This window comes from Botryllus schlosseri, chromosome 5 (genome assembly GCF_051294905.1).
Source record: "Botryllus schlosseri isolate E-star chromosome 5, Bs_hap1, whole genome shotgun sequence".
In the NCBI taxonomy this organism is placed as follows: Eukaryota; Metazoa; Chordata; class Ascidiacea; order Stolidobranchia; family Styelidae; genus Botryllus; species Botryllus schlosseri.
In genome coordinates, this window is record NC_137240.1 from 20,637,181 (window position 1) to 20,659,905 (window position 22,725).

Sequence of the window (22,725 nt, forward strand, 5' to 3'; positions counted from 1 at the left end):
CCAAAGCCGCAACTGACTATCGCGAAACTGAATTACCGAGCTTACCATACCATTTTCTCACCATGCTTACAATTGCGCAATAGAATATTCAAGAACGACGGATTTTGTAAAATTCCATGTCGAAATGGTGATGAATGCTCTGCTGAACGACGCATCTCGTCTTATATAATGCAATAAACAGAAGTCAAGTTAGTTATTTTTTGTAAAAAGATGGCACATGTCGACTATTCGCAGCTCACGTCTACAAACAAAAGACGGCATATGTCGTCGATTGACTGCGAAAGTGCTAACAAGCCAGAAGAAACATATTTTCAATGCCGATTTGCTATGGGGCAAATTACCCCTGTTATGCATTCTCGGGGTACTTAATGAAAAATGCATTTTTCTACTCAAAGGAAAAGTTTTACAGAACGACTGTTTTCTCATCATGTAAAAGCATAAAAGGCTAACAAAGTCAAGAAAAACCAGAAGTGAATTTGCAATGTGTGCTAAGCAGTCAAGATGAGTAGCATCGTTAGGGTCAATTAGACCACTGTTATGCATTCTAGGGTTAACAAATTATGCCCCGCACAAAAACAATTTTATTTAAATATTTGAAAATGTGATTTTTTTTCCGTGTCCAGCGTGAACAGTACAATGATAAATTACATTTTCACGATGTTCGTGGAATGTCTGTCTGCAAGCGCCCGTCAAATAAGGCCTACTTGAAAATGATACATTGAATGTCACTATTTTTGATGCTTCGGCGCACGGCTTCATCAAAAACTAGGAAATTGGACGCGAGCACATTTGAGTTTGAGACCTCTGGTATAGAACCATACCTATAGAACGGTAAGCATCTCGCCGGCATTCACGGCAATCCACTTAACAAAGCCATGATTTCAGAGGGTGTCCAGAAAGATCTCACCTTATATGCGTGTCTCGATCACGTTAGCTATATATTTCGGGGCCTCATAATATCACAATTATTTGGTGAAATATTTTATTTACCGTTACAAACACCGCGACACTATTTACTCTCCTGTCCGACTGCCGTGAAGTAACCCTTTTCGAAATAGCATTTGGAAAATTGCTAGAACTTTATCTGATGTTAAGACCCATCTTTTACAAAACGCCTTTCATTCGTTCAGAAGCGTGAAGCCGAGACAGGTTATTCTGACGCAGAAAACGTATCGACTAAATAGGGTCTTTACCCAGCAACTAACTTTATGGTCATTTTTATGGAAGTTACCGTCGTTACAGATTATAGCTATGAAATGGTTGATATTTCTTGTGGTGCTAGCATTCGCTTTGTCTGCACACGCCTTGAGCTGCCGTCCATGCAACAGAATGGATTGCGCAAACGTTACCTGCGAAACTACGGTCGTGAAAGACGTATGTTTGTAAGTTTCGATTCAAGTTGTTCTCACCGATCTAGCATATAATCTAAGGCTGCGAAGTAAATTGTTAAACATCCAGCATTTTGAGGTGCTTTCTTATTTGTTCTTGCGTGGCTTCTCGAAGAAGTCGTCAGATATTTGTCTGTGATGCTGGGTTTGCGGAAGCATGTCCGGAATCCCAGATATTAGCGGGGTTTCGACTCATCTTGCACCAGTGGTTCTCAACTGGGGGTCCGCGAAACCTCAGCTTCACTTCACAACTGCTTAGACGTCAGGACTCACATAAACCGAATGGCTGACTGAGATGAAATATATTCTACTTTGCAAACTCAAATCAATTGCCAAATCGTTAATTGCCAAAGTGGCAATAGCCTGCTGATACAAACATCTTGCATAACTTCAAGATGAGCTGCTATACAGAAATTATTAGGCTGGACGTTACATGTTCATTAGAACTACGATTCTTAATTTTGGTGTCATATATAGTGCGATTATACCCAAATATGTCATCGGAAGCATTACGCGTTATTATCACATTCGCCACCAACTATCCTTATGAAAATGGATTTTCGGCACTCGTTTATATAAAATATAGACGACCCGAATATTCAGCACACCACCACGTATTTCAAAGAATGCATATACAGAAATCGCTTTGAAATAATGAAAGTCTTCTTAAGTTTTACATAGATATTATGATGTTATTTTGAAGAAAAGTCATTTTGTTGCTGTTTATCACTAGCTTGCAGTTAAGTATTGCTCAACACAGGTGACGGTTGAACGAAAATCGAGCTATAGTTGAACTATAACTAATTGTGTGTGGGGAGGTTCGCGGGGTCCGTGACGGTCCAAAGGGGGTCCGCGAAGACAAAAATGTTGAGAACCAATGTCAGAAAAAAATAGTTAGATATATGTATATATACGTGTCGTACAATGCCCTAATTGTTGAGGGCCGAATTAACCATTTTGCTGAACACTTATGCATTTCATTGCGATATACACCAGTGGTCGGGAAACATTGACTCGCGAGCCATACTTTATATGATGTGGCTCCCCGATAGATTTTCAATGTGGCACTAAATTCGCATCTCATGTTTCAATATTGCTGCCACTTCAGTTTTTGAAAAACTGTATGAAGCGAGTTTAAAACAATTGCGATTTCCCTAAACCTCGCGCGTGTGCTACACGGATAGCTTGTAGAGCCCCGAAAAGCGTGTTACTGAAGAATAGACGTATTTCTATTTGGTTTTCGTTTATAGTTGCTGCGACGTATGTTCCAAAAAACTTGGCGAAGAGTGCGGAGGACCATGGAACATAGGAGGTATTTGTGATGAGGAACGAGATCTGGTGTGCGACAGATCCATAGCTCTCGGCGGCCACGGAATTTGCGTGAGGAAGGATATTCAAGGTAAATATGCATTCAATACTTACGAGTATTTATTTGAATTATTCCACGTCAGAAAAAGTGTGAAATATTGACAATTTTCTTTCACATTCATCCGGATTTTCATTGTCACCATTCGCACTACGCTTGTCATTCGCATTGACTAAATTTTCATTCGCACAAGTGCGAACTGTATGTTATGATAAAAGTGTAGATTTCTATATAGTATGGAAAAGTAATATGGCTAATTCATGAAAATTTGCATATTTTGGGCATATGTTGTAGAGCAAAACCTGACGTGATAGAAGAAAACCAGCGGCATTTTTGGAATCAGAACCACGAAATTAGCCAAATAAATCAAGCTCAAAATTGTTGCCCTGTGCAATTGATCTCCAGCTCCAGTTCTGGAACTTATTAATAGGCCTACCACTTCTCCGTTTCCCGCTCAGTTCCAACTTTGGATCCGAAAACACTCGAACGGGTCAGTCATCAGCATAGGTTGCAGCCGTCGAGCGGAACCGTCACTTGGCGAGGGCATGCAAAGTTCTGTGACGTCATAATCAACCAGTGCCAACTTTCGATAATGTTAAAGTCGCGTATACGCACTAGGGTTATGACTAGGAAAAAAAGATTTTGCCTGTAGCAGGAATTAATGAACATTTTGGTATGAATTAGTAAAATTATAATCATTTTGTTCAAATCGAAAAAAATGTCCCGCACAAATTAACTTCAATTTTCGACACTGGTCCAAATATAGAAAAACTTAACAATTCAAAGGAATTCTTTGCTACAAATTTTATCTTCATATATACGTCCTTTTGCACTTCTGGCAAAGTTCATGCATCAATTTGACATCTCTTTCTGTTATTATGTTAGTGCCAGGAACATCTACAACGGACATATCCGACTTGCAATGGGATTTTTAGGCACTTCATCGCTGGCGGACATTCGAGCGCAAAGATAGCAGCAAATAAACTTTGGTATTGTCTATAGCCCCACCGATATTGCATTTCTTGGTCGATACCGATATCTCACGACTTGACCGAGAACCCCGATACATTCAGCCGATATTCAAAAGAAGTTGGTTACACATAAGCACATTTTCAAAGCTTCAGATCATTTATTTGAACATCTTTACAGCCATTGTTATACCTGAACATGAAATAAACTAGAAAATCTACATCTGGACACCTGTTAAGTGTAAGGTATGTGACATATATCAATATTCTCAGTCTAGCGGTCAAAGATGATAGTTTTGTGACTTCCTACCGCAATGTTGTGACGTCACGAAAATTGCCGATAATTTTTCAGCTTCAAGGGCCGATACCAATAATTCTTTCGAAGTGTGATATCGTCCCTACATTATCGGCGAACCGATAATAGGTCGGGCTCCTGTATATTCCATCTATAACCATCTGGCTAGAATACCAGGCTTCCTGACACGCATTTGCGATGAATAAGCATGATATCTCAAGAGTTACTCTCATCTGGGGACTTGGAATTATGGAATTATAGCGCTCAGCTCCATCTCGCATTGCGTAGAGATGGAAGTTTATGCTATTTAATTAGTGTTAATCTACTATTTTCTCTGAAAGAGCGGTACGCTCTTCACAGCACATAGATAAACTTAAAATCATTACTCCGTCCTCGGTTTTCTATTGAAATTATGGCTTGGTGGATTGTACCAAGTTTTCGTAGTGTTTTACCATATCATCTCCAAATTTGTAGATGAGAGTTGGATTTGTTGAGGATTGTGGATTGAAGAACTCTGGCATATGCTTTAAGAATCGATAATAGTATGTTGGAAACCAATGTATTGTGATTTATGAAAACCCTTGCTCATCATTGCAATGTGCAGTTTCACAACAACATTCCGCCGCCCGGTTTCACCAGATACTGAGTCACATATTTTATGGCATTTTCAAATTTTCATCATACTTCTCTAATCCAGACTTGGACAACTAGATAATTCTAGTTATCTAATTCCACTAAATTAGATAGAATTACCAGTAATCTAATTCTAATCTAATTTGGAAAAGCAGAAAATTTTCTAGTCGTTCAAGTCTGCTCTAATCGGTTTTCTAGACCGCTGAAAATATGTTGAGTTGTTCTACTTTCGCTTGTTCGAACAGCCAGTTGGATTTGTGTCAGACAAATTGAAATTATACGCTATATGCAGTCTACATCTGAAATCGAAATTAATAATTATTTATTAAATATTTAATTTTGTATGTAAGCAAGAAAACGATTGGATTACTTCAATCTGGGCCATCACAATTTACCAAAATGCTATTTTAAATCTTCGCAACTGGAACTGTGTCAGTTAAATTCAAATAAATCGGTATATATATCAAAAAGTCTGTATCTACAAAAAAAAAGCCTATCCTTCATCCAGTGAAAAGTGGAAAAATTTTGTGCGGGAGATTTTTGTTTAGGCAGTCTTAACTTTTGTTAATTTTGAAATCAGGACACAAAAGTTCATCGTTTGCGACTACAGGACACACAAAATTTTGAATTTTTTTTCTTGTCATAACCCTAATACGCACGCGCTGCACGCCCATGACATTGCCGTTTGCTGTGTACGTACACAGCATTAAGCACCGACGTTACGTAATACCGACACCGCACTCAGTAATATCAATCCATACAGTTGAATTTAATCTTGGAATGGGGCGATAATTCAAGTGTGGCGACAGAAAGAACAATATGAGAGAACTTGTCAAAAGAAATCCGCTTTCTACGAAATACCGAAGTGGTTGAAATTCGATATTTGTGCGCTCGTTACCCGTTCGTCAGGTGTCGAATCAATTTATTGGAATAAAAAAGTTCCCGTTCAAACGAATCAAAAAAAATAGAATTATCGTGCCACTGAGAATATGATGTTTCATCAATATTTGACAACGTAATTCAACGTCCTGAACTACACGCTCTAAAGTGACGTTGCGTAACCATTCGGGAAGACGAATGCATCAAGCATATGAGAATGAATACACGTAACAGATGTTGGCAAACCAGGAAGTGCGCAGGCATTCATTGACTAGGCCCTCACATCAGACACCGCGGAACCCTGATATCGCATTAGGTAGGCCTAGCTCGCATCCTGACTGTTGTCCGGTGACTAAAACGGTATTTGGGGCTACTTTTCTGTAGTTGTTTATTTACTGACGATCGATCATATGCGCGGGAATGAATTCCAATTTGAAGGAATGCACCTGCATCACAGCACACTGTCCAATTTCTCGATCCGATTAAAAACCTATCAATAACAACGCTGCATTTGCTCGTCTGAATTACAGAGGGGACGGTATTTCTCGGCGCGCGCGCGTGTCCAAACCGAGAAGGGCTAAGACGTCACGATTTTATCTTATTCCGATTACTGACTAGCTATTTGCTCACATAATCCTCAGTCCCATTTACCGAAATATATAGCAATCATTATTTTTTAAACCGCACAATTGACCATTAAGGTTGTGCTGATGACGAAATTACGGGTATGCCAAACATCCTCGAGTATTTAAGAGTAGGAATGCGGCATATCTTGCATAGCCATGATTGTCGCCTATACATGAACATTCCGCTGCTTTCAAATCCACCTCCTCACAGCATGGTTAATTGAAAGAGGGGAATTAATTCTTGATTTTGTGAACTGTTGCCGTAAAATTAGGTGAATTTAGCTAATTATATAGTAAAATAACATTTTATAAACTACATTGGAGCCGGAGGTATATTTTGAGCAACTAGCTACATCTCCGGCACCGGAAATGGAGCTCCGGCTCCAGATCCATGTCCGCAGAAAATCCCCGGCTCCAAAGCCCTGGTGTTAAGGTTTAGACGAGGAAACATTCTTCGAGTTTGCCATTGTTTCATTCCAATATACATTTATTGCATGTAGAGCACCTGATTTGATATCGTCCAGCACAGTAGGTTTATCAGTAGGCTTACTGTGAAAAAGCGGCGAGGAGGGCGGACGTGTCAGTTGTGTCAGTATCAAAATGCGGGATTTTGAAGACAAGAAGTAGATGTATTCAATAAAGATAGATAGATTTTCACTAATCGATGTCATACACCAACGCTGGAATCCCGTACTTTTCTGCTCGTTGAACAGTGCACCGCGACATCGAATGAAGAGCCATCATCATTCCTGTGAGAATTCCCTATTGAGAAACAATTCTTCTTCATACATATCAATTTCGGAGGGCTTGAATGGAATAAAGGCGCAGATGAACAGTGCACCGCGATATCGCATGAAGAGACATCATCATTCCTGTGAAAATTCCCTATTTAGAAACAATTATTCTTCATACATATCAATTTCGGAGGGCTTGAATGGAATGAAGGCGCAGATTTAGCCGATCTTTATAAATTGGTTTATGACTTAGAAAGTACTCCCACGCCTTTCCACCATTCTCGGAAGTCAATTTTTCGACTGAACCCTCAGAACACGTAAATATACCGGCCTGTAAAACCTCGAATATACCACAGCACCCGAAACCTACGGCATAGTTGTTGTTTACAAGGGCGGGCAACTTCGTCAGTCGGCGGGGCAGATATGAGGCTTGGCGTACTTGGTGGGCCGGATTCCCGAATCGATACATTAAACGCGCATTTATCCACCTATGCGAGAATTAATCGTATGTAATGTATCTTTGAAGCATAGAAACCAAAACAGTATTCAATGAATTTATTATTGTAATGCACTGGTTCTTAACCTTTTTTCCTCCAGTGCCCATTTTCCAAATTTTGCTAGGTCTGGCGCCCCCATATTTTAGGGATTGTAGTAAATAACAATTGGTAAGCGCTCTAAGTCTGGTGCGTCATTTCAGGTTAGGACTTTACTATTGGTAGTATTTCGCGCTTTGAATCGCGCGCGAGGACCACTCGACTATTTAACTATATCATAATTGTATGTGGTATATCCGGGATCTAATCAATCTAATCAGGGTTCGAGCTCATATACCATCTGGTTCGATCCCGATGTATACATACCTAATTCACATCTGTGATTGGCAATACGTGGGAGTTATTCTTATTGGGTTTGATATAATATTGCTTCGTGTGACTATAATAAATCAACTGAGAATGTGGTGAAGATCTTTGCTCGCTCACATTAAATTTAATACTGCATCCAGGTATTAACTTTCACATGAATGTATTCAAAACAAAGCAATCCATTATATATATAACATCATACAATGTAGTGCGGGAAGCGTGTTGGTTGAGCGCCAGCGTCCCGACACCAATGGTAGTGGTTCGAGTCCCGGCTCGGACCAACTTCTATGTGTAGGAGATTTTTCCGGGCTCCTCACCGCCGACCTCACTGCGGTTGCAGTGCATTGAAAAGCCCAGACTGAAAGTGAGCTATCCTACAAGTCAGCAGCAAAGACCACGACGGGAACGCATGGATGTGAGAGAGTCTGAAGTCTGAATGAGCGAAAGATTGAAGAAGTCGTCCCAAATATTACTCAAAGACAAAGACCTACGATCATTACAGACATTCGTGTCGTGGTGGACATAGCCTCTATCTTAAAAGTGGTACAGTGCCTCTTTCTTCGAATTCGACGCTGTGCGTTGCGGGATAGACTACCTACAGTTCGAAACATTTTGCATAAAATAAAACGTGCTCGTGTACGTACGTACGTATTTCAATGGGGAATTGGCGATCTACAATTACGCGTAATTGATTTTACATGAATTATAATAAACCTCTGCATTCATGGAAACATATTGTAAGCATCGTCGGCCAATATATCGCGCCAGGCGCGACGAAAATTTTCGGAATTTGATACATTTTGTCCAAGGGTAATTTACAAAGATAACTCAGGAATATATAGAACAGTTATTTAACCATATAATCATAAGTTCCTACTGCATCCTCTACCGCGACGCCATTTTTCTTCAGCGCCCCCCATATCGCCTCCTGAGCGTTTCCGCCCACTTGAAAATCCAAATCGCCCCTTGGGGGGGGGGGGGGCTAGGCGACAAGGTTAAGAAACATTCAGGTAATGTATTTCAATAGCTGTTGAAGTCAATGAGACATCTGTGGTCGACCAAGTCGTGAACAAGATCTTTCAAATCTGGCTGCATGTCGCACACAAAGAAAACAAAGAACTAAGGAAGAACTTAAATTCACAATTATTTGTGTCCAAAAAAATGACGAATAACCTATAAAGTCACCATAATTTGACGTACTGAGAAAGTATTGATAAATTGCGACAGACTGTGACCGCGGGCAGTATGTTGCGCGACGTTGGTATAATGCTTCCATTGGTACATACAATTGACAGTAACCCAAGCACACGCACACACACATCAGTGTTGGGATGACTCGAGTCATGATTTGACTCGAGTCCGACTCGAGTCACCTTTTTCTTATGACTTAACTTGACTCGAGTCACTTTGTTAAAATGACTTGACTTGACTTGACTCGGCGTATCAGAAATGTGGATTGACTCGTGACTCGGAGCAAAATTCACGAGTCAATTTCAAGTCATCAAGTAATCGGTGTCGATAAAAATTACTTGATCTTGCAAATGTTCGGATTGCTCGCGAAACGCTGGTGTAACCCGTGAAAGCGACCAATCATTCAATGATCGAGCGTTTCACTAAGCCTCGATTGTTCTCTCATAAATAAATTGACCGCAAACGAAGTGATCGAAGGTTACAGTAGTAAAGTAATAAAATAGCAAAATGTCTATTTCTGTTCTCTGTTCTTTTACCTTTACCAAACCTTTTGTTTTATTGAAATTGAATTCGAATATAGTTAATTTTGTCCCCAACCGTTAGCGCATGCTCGAATTGTATCATATCCATTTATAAATGGGTAATGTATTGCATCTCATCAATTCGTTTCTCTATTCTCTATTTTGGCTGGTAACTATAAACTGAGGCTAACGGAGGCGTATATTTAAGCGATACATCGCCTTCTTGCGTGTATATTATACTCTATATTCGATCATCGGTTTGGAATCAATGACCACTCAATCTGTATATCAGACATCTGGAATATTGCAATGACGTAATCATGCCTCATACTTCGAAAAAGCAGCTTGACTTGAAATATGTCTTGACTCGTGACTTGACTTGACCTGACTCGACTTGACTCGAGTCACTTCCAAAAATCGATTGACTTGGCTTGACTCGAGTCACCTTTAAAAATCGATTGACTTGACCTGACTCGAGTCAAAATGTGCAATGACTCGAAATGACTCGTGACTCGAAGGTAGCAACTTCATCCCAACAGTGCGAGAAGTATGCCAGAACGATCAGCAGCGAGAAGACCTTCGCCGAAAAGGCGTATATATACATACACATATGTTCATTTGTCCATATGCGCCTCAATGGCTGGGGTGGGATGTTCCTGTCCTGGCCAATGTTCCCTCCAATTTTGGACGAGTCTGCGCACACTCACTAACTTATTGCGCAGACTTTTGGACAACAGTGCGTAGGATTTTCTCTGCGCAGAGACCGTGTCAGCACAGCGCATTTGCGTACGTGCGCTCTGCGCAGCTTAGAGGGAACATTGGTTCTGGCGATCTGGACCCTACTGGACAAATGCCAACCGGCAGAAAAAAATTATTTGCCAGTTAAGAAACACCAATTTGAAATCATGTACGTCTTTTAGTTTGGTACATTTTGGCGATTTCCATATATTTTGACACAGCAGATATAGGAGGTCACGAAAAAGCATAATGCAACGAAGGCAATATAACAACGGGTCCGCGCAAAGACGTTTAATTATTATTTAGGGGTCCTACCTTTTCCAACACACCACACTCAGCTCTGCCGGTAAAGATAATATCATCTGATTGCGTGAGCTGAGAGAGGATAAAAATTTGATAGCAATATATATGCAATTCCCGACCACATTGACCGATTCCAGCATGAATTATATAAATTTGTCGCGCTTCGCCCGTTTAGGCAAAGTACGGTGAATCGCCAAACAATACATGAAATAGGGTATAGCTGATATGTAGCGACAAAAAGCCCACTGGCTGAGGGGGTCTGGGGTTTGGTTTATCAGCCTATGGGGACCCAAGACCCATTATTAGTCAACTCGCCGGTGATCCCAATTTGTATAGCTAATTTTCGGTTCCCAATATTATGGGGCCGATAATCGGTGTGGAGCTTCAAAACGGGGCGATGAGTCGAAAAAGGTTGGGAACCACTGGATGGAAGGTTATGACTGTTGATGAGAGAATTCTCCAATACGAAATTCAGACTATAAACCGAGCAATAACCATAAAACGGAGGTAAATCGGGCCGAGCGCGGAAAACATTTCAGTTCACTGGAGCGTCGCGCCCCGTTCAGATGCTTTCACGCCGCCCAAGGGGGCACGCCCCCAGTTTGAGAACTACTGGTTTAGCCTATATTGTAATTCACAAAGTTTTCTGTTGCTACTAAAGTATGTGAAACAGTTTAGCGTGACTGAATTATCTATAGCTATAACGCAACACGCTTAGAACACCGATGTAAATAGGCTAATTATTACATGTGGTGACTGTTTACTAAGGCCTTAAAGGGGCACTGCGCTCTAAAAATGATGCGGTCTCAAATTGAAGGTAAAACGAATACAAATTTTTGGCCGCGGCCATTTCGTTCAGAACGCCACCGTAATGGAGCTGCAATTTATTGAAATTTCTACAAGACCAGCTGCAGCGGCTGCTTAACCCGTTACATGGCACGATACTTCACCGTCGCACTTGCTCGACGCGATTAGGCAGACACGCAGAGAACGAATTTTAGGTAGTTGTCAGCCGATGTTATGAAGGAAATGTGTCTAAGTTTCGTTCTCTGCGTGACTGCCTGATCGCGTCGAGCAACTGCGACGATGAAGACATCGTGCCATCGTTCTGAAGGAAATGGCCGCGGCCAAAAATTTTTGTTCGTTTTTACCTTCAATTTGAGACCACATCATTTTTAGAGCGCAGTGCCCCTTTAATACCCCTCGTCGTCATCCTGGTTCGTACCGGATTTCACTGGTGCGACGAATAAATGACTGATTAAATGATTATTTTATGTTGCGATTGTCAGGTTTCCATGAAAATATAATTGAGATTGTAATTGAGCAAAATTTTGATCAAATTACAATTGCAATTACAATTACATGAAAAAATGTAAACAATTACATTCAGCTCAATTACAAATTACAATTGATCCAACTCTGGTTGATGCATGTGCTATACATTCGAGGTTACGTTTCATGTTATTAATACGTCATTGTATCTACGTATTTGACAGGTGAATCACCTTTAAGTACAACAACGACTGTTGCTACTACGACAGTTGGAGCTGGAGTTGATGCAGATACGACAAGGAAGGCGACTACAATAGCCCGTGCGGGCAGTGATACGAGCACTAATACTACTGCGGCCGATGTTACCGATGCTGCCAAATCTACGGCTACTACTTATCCTACGACGAGCATCAGTTCCAAGCTAGATGAAACGACTACTACTACGAACAAAATCAATTCGACTGCAACTACGACGGCTATGGCATCTTCTACGATGGAGATCAATTCAACTACAAACACAACCATTTTGCACGAGTCTGCCGCCTCTATTAGTCCACAAATTGTAATAGCGACTACTCCGTCGATGACTAGTTCTGCGAAAGCTGACCGACTGGTAACATCGACCAATAACAACGAAATCATCACTAAAGGATCCGTTGTGACAAGTAACCGAAGAGCACCGACAACGTCGCACGCCGGCGGTTCCGACAGAGGTACAAAATTAGTCATGTTATGAGACAAGACCCGGACAACTACATAATTGTAGTTGTCTAGTTCAGTGGTTCTCAACCTTTTTCGCCTCGCGGACCGGTAAAATTTCCAAAAATATCTGGCGGACCGGTGAATTGTGAAAATTAAAATGAAGCCAAAATGTAAAGCAGGCAACCGCTTGTTTTGCAATTATATGGTGTTAGAGAGTGACATTTAGAGGGTTTTGATCGTAATTATTAATTATCGTAATTGCCTTGTCCAGATAAACGTGCTACCGCCGAGAGTCGTTTAGAGATTTTCGCGCCGAAGGCCGTGGGTTTAACCGACCACGCTAACTCGAATATAATTCTTCTCTTTTACACCATTGAGCGAAGAAGCATTTCGGAGTCGAACCAAGTACCTTGTCGTGTTACCTTGCTCACTGTCCACTGCCACCAGACGCAGGCTACTCTGACAACTACGAACACAATGCTTGCCGCAAGAAAGCACGTTACAACAGCTATACGGGCCATTCGCAAATCCTGGCCGAAAAGCACTTCGTCAACCCACCCCTCAAACGTGGGTTTTGGTCCCCCACAGGGCGATAAGCCAAATTTCCGGGGGGTTTGCCCATAGACCCTACAGTTGGGTGGATGTTTTCACTTGTACTTGTGAGCACATTCATTCTACTCAGTGTGAGCAGAAGGTTTATGTGGTAGGGATGATGGTGTGAACCTCTGAACGGTTCCGGTTTGTGTGAACGCGAACTTTTTAGAAAGGTTCTGTGTGAACGCTAACGTGAACCTCATGACGTCATATTGTCAGTTCCAACCCTTCATTTCTTACTCATACCCAATCAGCTAGTTATGCAGTAGTAGCCAACACCCCGATCGCACCGATTTTGTTTTTATGATTGGCTACAATAAACATATGAAGTCAAGATTGACCCGTACACATGCTAGATTTTTTACACCAGATAAAGCATCATTCATTGACTACGTATAGCATAGTGGTATAATCCACAACGGCAACGGCACCAATGGGTTGTGGGTTCGAGTCCGACCAAGGTCGACTCCAAAATTTCCGCCCAAGTGTTAGAGCAGGGGTTCTAAACCTGGGGGGCGCGGGAGGCTCTCAGGGGGGGGCGCGGGAAATTTTTGTCAATTTTGTCAATGTCTGTATAAATTGTGACTAAACATGTGTTTCACAACCATTCTGAAGATACGATTAATGAAGATTAAACTTAATTCGCATTCTAGAAAGCTTGCCAAACTCAAACTCCAGAAGTCGCACTCAACGGAGTAGGCTGACTTCAACTTAATTTGAGCAAATATTTGATATTCTTTGAAGATTTAGTGAAATTCCTACGTGCAAGTCATTCATTACTTTATAGCAGTGGTCGGGAACCTTTTTTGTCCGAAGAGCCATGTTGGCCCTATTTTTTCCATCTCAACTCTCAAAGAGCCATACATGTCAATCAACTGTTACGTCACAATTGAAAATTCGTGACGTCATGTTAGCACTAATTCGATATCACTACAAGGGATTCCTCGTGTGCGCCATATTTTCTCTGTAAAAACTGGTATTTATTGTTCGAAAATAAAGCTCGAAACGAGAGGTAAGGCAGAGACGGGCCAAGCCTCACCATTGATAACGCAATTCATCGTAAGTAGCTTAGAATTTAATATAACTGATATTAATCGAATGTGACTGTCACACTGATTACGAAAATCTAAATACCGATCAACTTCTCAATTCTCAAAGCATTCGGCGGTAGCATAACGTTGCGCTACAAGCATACATTTTATCGCCGGTACTACACAGAGTTATACTTACCAATCAAGAACGTGGATAGCTATGGCGTTGTTTGTAATTCTAGTTTGTAATTGTGAATGTCACACCCACAACAGTTCATTTCGCGCCGTAGATCAGGAAAACGATGTGTATTTGAAATCTGCATTTTGAAATGGGCGTCGCCGTGTCTGCTATGCTCTTTGATTAATCAACGTATCGCACAATTCAAGATTTCGAGACGGGTAAATAAAATTCGCGAGTGATATTGGCCGCCGGCGTGACAGTAACTTCAATTTGATGATTTTGAAAAGAGGGGGTCCAAGCCCCTAAACCCGAAGACGGCATTGTCTTTTCCTCTCAAAGACATGTTTATATAGCCACGACAATAATGATTTTGACCGTGATGAAAATTTACCAACAAGTCGCTACAATATTGATCAATTCAGTACAAAAATAAATATTTGGCAAAGAGCCATATCTTATACCCAAAAGAGCCATATATGGCTCGCGAGCCATAGGTTCCCGACCACTGCTTTATAGCTTTGGCAGTAGCCTAAATCTCTGTGCGCTAGGTAGCTGTTGTTGATAGCTGGCGAACTGCACTGCCTAAGACAGACTTAGATGCAATATAGGTTGCCCGGTTTCGCCCTCGATTTGGCTATAAATCAACACAATTTAAATTATTTCCAAAACTGATCAAATTTAGCATGGCAGGACAGAACGACGCCGTGCTCTTTGTAGTCACTACCAGCATCAGGATTATTCTCAGTGCAACGTACCTTGAAATTAATTGATGTCCTTTTCAATGTTTTTTTTTGTTATTTTCAAACAAGTTTGGGGAGGTTTGTCAGCAATGTAAAATACTAAACAATTGGAATGCGGATTCAAAACTGGCGTAAGATATACCTCATGTATACTATTAGATCAGGTGTGGGCAGCCCGTACGGCCTCATACGGCCGTAGAAGGGAATTTGCGCGACCGTCGACGCCTAATTCAAATGGTATGTGTTGGCAGCCGTGGACATGCAAATTGCAATTACGATTTAACTCCCGAATTTTCTAGAGATTTTATTTAATCTTGAAATTTTCTTCGCGCTCCGCGCAATGCAACAAGACTTCATTTTTCGATTTTAATGCAGTAGCGCCCCTTTTAATTGGAGCAGGAATGGGAATCCTCATGAAATAACAATTCATTCGCGGCTCTGAAAAATTTTCGCGCTTGGCGCGACAATATGCATTCCCAGCAACTATTCATAACATTGCCACTCGCGATTTCGGTACGTACAATAGGCCGTTGTGAAATGTAGAATAGTCCGGAGTTCACCGGGAATGGATATGGACAGTGTACCATGGGTATTTTGCGTCCAGATCGTTCATTGCGGTTATGCCCTGGAATGCGGCATTAGGCTACATAAGTAATCGAAATGCGGCCATGATTAGCAGGAAGGATGCCCACCTCGATATTAGATGATGTGCTCTTTTTGACATGACGATAAATGTAAGGGGGGTCAAGGGGCGCGATTTTTTTGACCATCGCCAAGGGTGGCGCGTGTCAAAAAAGGTTGAGAACCGCTGTGTTAGAGGCTCTTCCACGCCATTTCATCCGTGTAAGCGGCAGTGTTGGGATGACTCAAGTCATGACTTGACTAGAGTCAGACTCGAGTCACCTTTTTCGTATGACTTGACTTGACTCGAGTCACTTGGCTAAAATGACTTGACTTGACTCGGCGTATCAGAAATGTGGATTGACTCGTGACTCGGAGCAAAAGTTACGAGTCAATTTCAAGTCATCAAGTAATCGGTGTCGATAAATATCACTGTATCTTGCATATGTTCGGATTGTTCGCGTAACGCTGGTGTAATCCATGAGAGCGGCCGATCATTCAACGATCATGCGTTTTTCTGAGCCTTCATTGCTCTCTCACAAATAAATTGACCGCAAACGAAGTGATCGAGGCTTACAACATACGTTGTCGTAAACTAGTAATAAAGTAATGAAATAGCAAAATGCCTATTTCTGTTCTCTGTTCGTACCTTAACCAAACCTCTTGTTGCAAGGGTACTTATACCAGGAGGTAACTTCAGACCGTGTTGCACCAGACCCTTAAGGGAGATAAGCGCCACTACAACTTTTACCCATATTAATAATAATAATAATAATTCAAATAAAATGCGAATATTGTTTATATAGTCCTCTGCCATTGACGTATGCTCGAATTTTATCATATCAATTTGCAAAGGGGTATGTATTGCATCGTATCAATTAGTTTCACTATTCTCTATTTCGGCTGGTAACTATAACTGAGGCTATGTACTTACGTAGTTTACCAGTTCTACGAATATGTGAGCGATATACAGCGCCTTCTTGCGTGTTTATTTTACTCTATGTTCGTTCATCGGTTCAGAATCAATGACCACTCAATATGTATTTCAGACATCTAGTAAAATTCAATGATGTAATCATGCCTCATACTACGAAACGGCAACTTGACTTGAATTGTGACTTGAATCGTGACTTGACTTGACTTGACTCGACTTGACTCGAGTCACCTCCAAAAATCGAGTGACTTGACTTGACTCGAGTCACCATCGAAAATCGATTGACTTGACTTGACTCGAGTCAAAATGTACAATGACTCGAATTGACTCGTGACTCAAAGGTAGTGACTTGATCCCAACACTGACACACATACACCCTTTCCGCAGCGAAACAAGTCTGGTATCACGCGATTTGTAGATGTGGCTATGTTAGGCCACGGCGAACGCAAAACTTATCCATTTACGTTTGTCGACTTACCATTCACCAATCGCTAATGTAACTGCTGTGAAAAATCAGTATGCATAAATTTACTGGTCGCATGAAATTTTTGGGGGGAGTTTATGTATGAATTTGGTCGATAATATTGGTACTTCCATAGCATACACGTGACCAGATTTCCTGCTGGAGCTAATGGAAATAATGTTTTCAAAATTTAGGACTCCCACGCCACACAGTTGAGACCAATAATGAAGTTTCTGGTGCTACCACATTACTTTGTAGAAACACGTTGTTATTTGGTGACTTCCGGTAAAGATTGCCGCTAGGCTACTCGAAAGATTCTGAATTCGTAATTCTTGACGGGGTGATGTGTTTTCCTCTTCGTGTCGCATTTGCACCTCGGGGCTGAGATTTCAAGGGGAGGACAGGTTTATTCGCTGCCGTCATTTTGCAGCCGCTCAGTCATGTCACTATCGACGGCTTTGGTAAGCAATTGTCGGTCATTTTGAATTTTAGGTGTTATTACCGACGATCTTTCTGAGAGCTCATTTCGCGGAGTCGCAGGTTTCGTGAAACGTTTATATGCCGTGATGTATCCCAGCGCGGATATAGGCTACAAGATAGCGAAATGGTTAAGCGTCCGGCTTCTTGATCGGTAGGTCGTGGGTTCGATTCCCGGCCGGGTCAGACCAAAGACCTGATTAGTAACACTGGTATCCATGGCTTCCCTGCTTGGCGCTTATGCATTACTGGGATAGCATGGAGGGGTGGTGCATGACTTAGAAAGCCGTGAAGGCTATATCTGCACTTCCTTGTCCAGCGACATATGCACATCATGCACTCATGGTATGCATATGCGCAGATCGTGTGTATGTGTATCATGAGTCGGTGTATATGCCGCAAAAACATCAAGGACAAAAATAAACTACGTCCTTTCCTTTCCTTTCCTTTCCTTACATGTGATACATACTGATGTATTTCTACGGCCTCGAGCGATTCTAATAAAATAGTGTCCTTTCATAGTTGCGAATACAGTTAGACTCTATTCTGTAAATCGAGCGTAGTTAATGCGTTATTTCTTCATTTTTAGTATTCTATTGACATTAAATCGCGCGAAGCCCGCAAAGAAATATTTGAGTCCAAATGAATTTGAAGGAAAACAGTGTCTTTATTACTTTCACTATAGAGGCCTCGTCGTGATAGATCCGGCACGACGTTCGCTCGCTCAGGATAAATTTGGTTGAGAGGCCGTCGCGGGCCCAACAAAATTGTCTAGCTAACTGCACTTTTAGCACATCTGAACTAGCTTAAAAATAAGGGGGGATTTGTACGTAAAGGAGAGATTTCAAATAACATTTGAACATACTTCCAGCGAAGATAACAGCCAAAAGAAACATACGTTCGGAAATAACTCGTTGACTACTTGAGAGTTCGGACATGAAAATTTGGTGAATCCGTTACAATTCTTAAGCCTAATTCCCCTAAAAAATTACAAATTTCCCATTAGGGGTTTAGAACCACTGATCTACAAAGAGGCCCACAACGAGGCCGCCTTCAATCAATTTAGTCCGTCTACTCTCACATAGGCTACATCACCAAAATCAGCTTTGACGATCAATTTGGGGAGTTCATGTTCACCGTCAAAGCACTAATAGATAAATTTGCACCTGTGGAACGCATATCAAGAAGTCGTCGCCAGTTGAACAGAATACCGTGGATGTCTAAAAAGTTGGTGCAATTGATACGAAAGCGGAACCGATGGCATAATAGATTCGATAGAACGAACGGCTCAGAAGAGGAACGAGAAAGATTTCGACGCTTCAGAAATCACGTCGTCCATCATATCTCCATTGCAAAAGCGATAGCTAGTGTGAAATTATTCAACAAGCATAAGGACAAACGCAAAACCTGGTCAGAAATTGATTTGCTCTTGCACTGGAAAAAACGCACCAGGCCTGTCACGCAAATCACGAACACGAAAAACAGGGACAATCTGACAGATCCTGCTGCCATCTCCAATTACTTCAATGAATATCTCTGCAATGTAGAGCCTAATATCGGCTCCGCTATTTGGAAACTGGCGTCGCTCAGGCCTGATGTTTGAAGCGTGTCCCAATCCATCATTTTCGGGTCTGATACGCCTCTTCCTTCATCGAAGAGAAGACTATCTTCTTTCCTCGACAATTCGGCTTCCCAAAAAAGCATCATACCTACCTCACATGCCCTGCAAACAGTGACTGAACAGTACTATGATATCTTGGAGAAACGCAGTGCTTGGTGTAGCATTTTTCTTGATCTAAAAAGGCAAGCATGGTAACCAAGTCAATCTCACTTTTATAGTATTGACTCTAGTCAATTCGAGCGTGTTTTAATTCACGACCGAGTCCAAGTCAGCTAGTAGAGGGTCAAGTCCGATTCATAGTGGTTTGACTAGAGTCCAAGTCTTTATGTTCACTGTTCAGTTTTCAGTTCAATACGGTTCAACTCACTTTTCAAACTCTGCTCGAATGATATAGAATTGCTCTCATTAATGATATCGTAATTTTCCTCAGTTTGACGATTTCTCGCCGCTTGTATTTCAAGTATCAGGACTGATAGACGAAATACCAATAATGTGGTAACTTTATCTTTCTTCGAAGTTGCGTTGCAATGAAATGCCTGTTTTGACCGTCCCAGTCTGGAGTCATGCACAATGACTCGAGTACAAGTCGAGTCGAGTCAGTTTACTCATTTGAAAAAATGACTCGAACCAAGTCGAGTCACCGAAACAACGCTACTCGAATCCGACTAGATTCATTGCAACTATGAATAAAAGTGTTTGACTGCGGCGATCACAGTATTCTCCACTCGAAATTGGTGCGCTACGGGTTCTGCGTTCCACAACTGGAGCTCATAAAAAACTAGCTGACTAGCCAATATCAAATCTTTTCGATATCCAACACCTTGTCCTCCCACCACCTTGTTACCTGTGGTGTTCTATAAGGCTCAGTTTTTGAACCGGTCTTTTTTACTTTGTATGCCAATGAAACCTCGTCATTAAGTACCACACTGTTCGCTGAAGATACTCACCTTCATCTCACGCATCTACTACTGGAGATTAAAGCTAAGCTTGAAGCTACTATATACTGGATTCGGATATGTCTTGGAAAAGTCACACATACAATCACTCAAACCACAACTATCGAAGATATGTGGTCTGTTCCACCGCCTTATGGATACTCTCTGCCGGTTAGTTTTCTGTTGATACTCTTCGACACTCTATTCTAATCGAAGTTACAAAAATTCAGAATTCTTTGCTGGGGTGCTGCTTGCAACAATACGATTGACCCACTGCAAAAACTACAACATCGGATCATCCGTATCATTGCCAAGGCCCCGCGGGGACCTGGATGTGCAACTGATAAATCACCACTCAAAAGATTTGGCGAAGGAAGCTAGAAATTGCCAAGTTTATGTATGATGTTTCATTGCGGTCATTGTCCCTCAAGTTTCAGCGGGTACTTCACCTCGGAGTCAAAATGTCACGAGTATAATGAACGCGCGTCCTCGCAGAACAACTACCATATAATTAAGACGGAATACAAGAGAACGCATTGCTCTATCACAGTGGTCGGGAACCTATGGCTCGCGAGCCATATATGGCTCTTTTGGGTATAAGATATGGCTTATTGAAATATTTTCAAATTTGCACTTATTTTTATCGATATTACAGCAACTTGTTAGTAAGTTTTCTTAGCGGCCAGAATAATTATTCTCGTGGCAGCATAACCATGTATTCGAGAGGTCAAGGCAGTGGCATATCCAGGGTTAAGGGCTCGGACCCCCTTACAAAATCGACGAATTTAAGTTGCTTTAGCGCCAGCGGCCAATATCTCTCGCGAATTCGATGTACCCGGCATCGCGCGATGCGTAATCTTGGATTGCACCATACGTTTGCTGATCAAGAGAAGAGCAGACATTGAGGACGCCTATATGACAACCTAGTTTTCAAATATGCATTGTTTTCCTGATCTACGCCGAGAAATGAACTGCATTGAAAGTGACATTCCAATTACAAATCCAAATTACAAACAACGCTTCGCTATCCACGTCCAAATTCATAAGTAACTTTCTAGTACTGCCGTTAAAATGTAGGCGTGCAGTGCAACGTTTATGTCACCGCCGAATTAAGAAGTCGATCATTATTTAAATTTTCGGAATCAGCGCTACAGTTATATCAGAATAATATCAATTATTATAAATTCTGAGCTATTTACGATGAATTACGCTATCACAGTATGAATTGTAGCCTACGAGTTTTTACAGAGAAAATATGGCGCCCACGACGAATCCCATGTAGCGCGTTCGAATTAGTGCTACCATGACGTCACGCATTTTCGATTGTGACGTAACAGTTAATTGACATGTATGGCTCTTTGGGAGTTGAGATGGATAAAATAGGGCCAATATGGCTCTTCGGACAAAAAATGTTCCCGACCACTGCTTTATCAAGTAGCCTATATGCCCGACCTCACTTGTGGAACAGCATCTCACCGGCTATCCAACAGTCGTCGTGCATATGTCCACATTCAAGTCGAAATATATTCTACTTTATGAATAGTCAGCCCTCAAGATTATACCGGACAATGGCCTAGCAAATCGATCTCGCCTTCCGCCACATGCCTCCTGATTTTGTCGCTTGCGTTTTGTATGATCTGCTTATATTCAATGTGCAGCGCATACCTATTATTCACATCGCATAGGGTCAGGTGGGTGTCTGATTTCAAAGACTACTCCAAAGTCGTTTCGATACCTTCCTATCTATTCACTGTATCGAAGTTTTGTGCTGTTTTCAAATGATCAAAATAATGAAAAACTGATACTGATACTGATGCCGAGTAACAACACATTACTTATGTTACCATCGTTTACTTTTTCATCTATTTTCCTTTTTTAACTAACATTTTTACAGCCAAACTGTTTAAAGTCAACTGTAGAGTCAAGTGCACCTGTTTGATGCTGGTGTAATCAGACTAGATGACCTTCACGGTCTTTTCGATCATTCCTATCTAATACCGAATACTGTGCATGCATATTTTCTGTACCACCATCACGGTCGTGTGGTAATGTTAGGTAATCTTATAGCTGGCGATCAGAAAGAAAAATAATAATAAAACCGGTCCTAATAAAAAGCTACTGTCACACTGCTTCTGAAAATTTCGATTAAAATGTGATCGCTCCACTGACACCAGCAAAAACCACCCTCAAACTCCGAAACTGGCAATGTTCCGAACAATTCCCAAAGACTTATATGCGTCGCGACCGAATATTGTGCGCGTGGTCACCGACTGGAGCCGCTGCTATGATTTTTCTCGGAAGTTTATGACACAGTGCCGAAGGCTTCTGAAAGTTTCTTAATGTCTTGGCGTTACTTGTTACTCTGTTTGCCTACAACGTGTCGGCAAGAGCTCGTTTGCTGTAGTTGAGAGCGGGGATATCTCAATGCTACGAGAAAGAGTGTCGCTTACCACGTTTCGTCTTGTTTCGACCTTGTCTTTGATAGTTATGAATTATAAAAAGCTCCCAATGAATTCGGGGTAACATGGAGCCACCAGTCTGATCATTGGTTCCCAAACTTTTTCGGTGTGAGGACCGAATTTGGAATTTCAGAGTACGGTCGGGGCCGCACGAATACTACGGCTATGAAACGGACCGAAACAGTCATCA

The 22,725-nt window shown here is 41.5% G+C and overlaps 1 protein-coding gene across 1 annotated transcript; it reads left to right on the top strand.

The window, feature by feature from the left end:
- Window positions 1-1,191: 1,191 nt before the first annotated feature.
- Window positions 1,192-12,624, top strand: LOC145439857 (uncharacterized). The gene is made up of 3 exons (XM_080317511.1): window positions 1,192-1,382; window positions 2,639-2,787; window positions 12,002-12,624. The coding sequence occupies exons 1-3, from the start codon at window positions 1,252-1,254 to the stop codon at window positions 12,511-12,513; spliced, it is 792 nt and encodes a 263-aa protein (XP_080173637.1). The 5' UTR covers window positions 1,192-1,251; the 3' UTR covers window positions 12,514-12,624.
- Window positions 12,625-22,725: the final 10,101 nt, after the last annotated feature.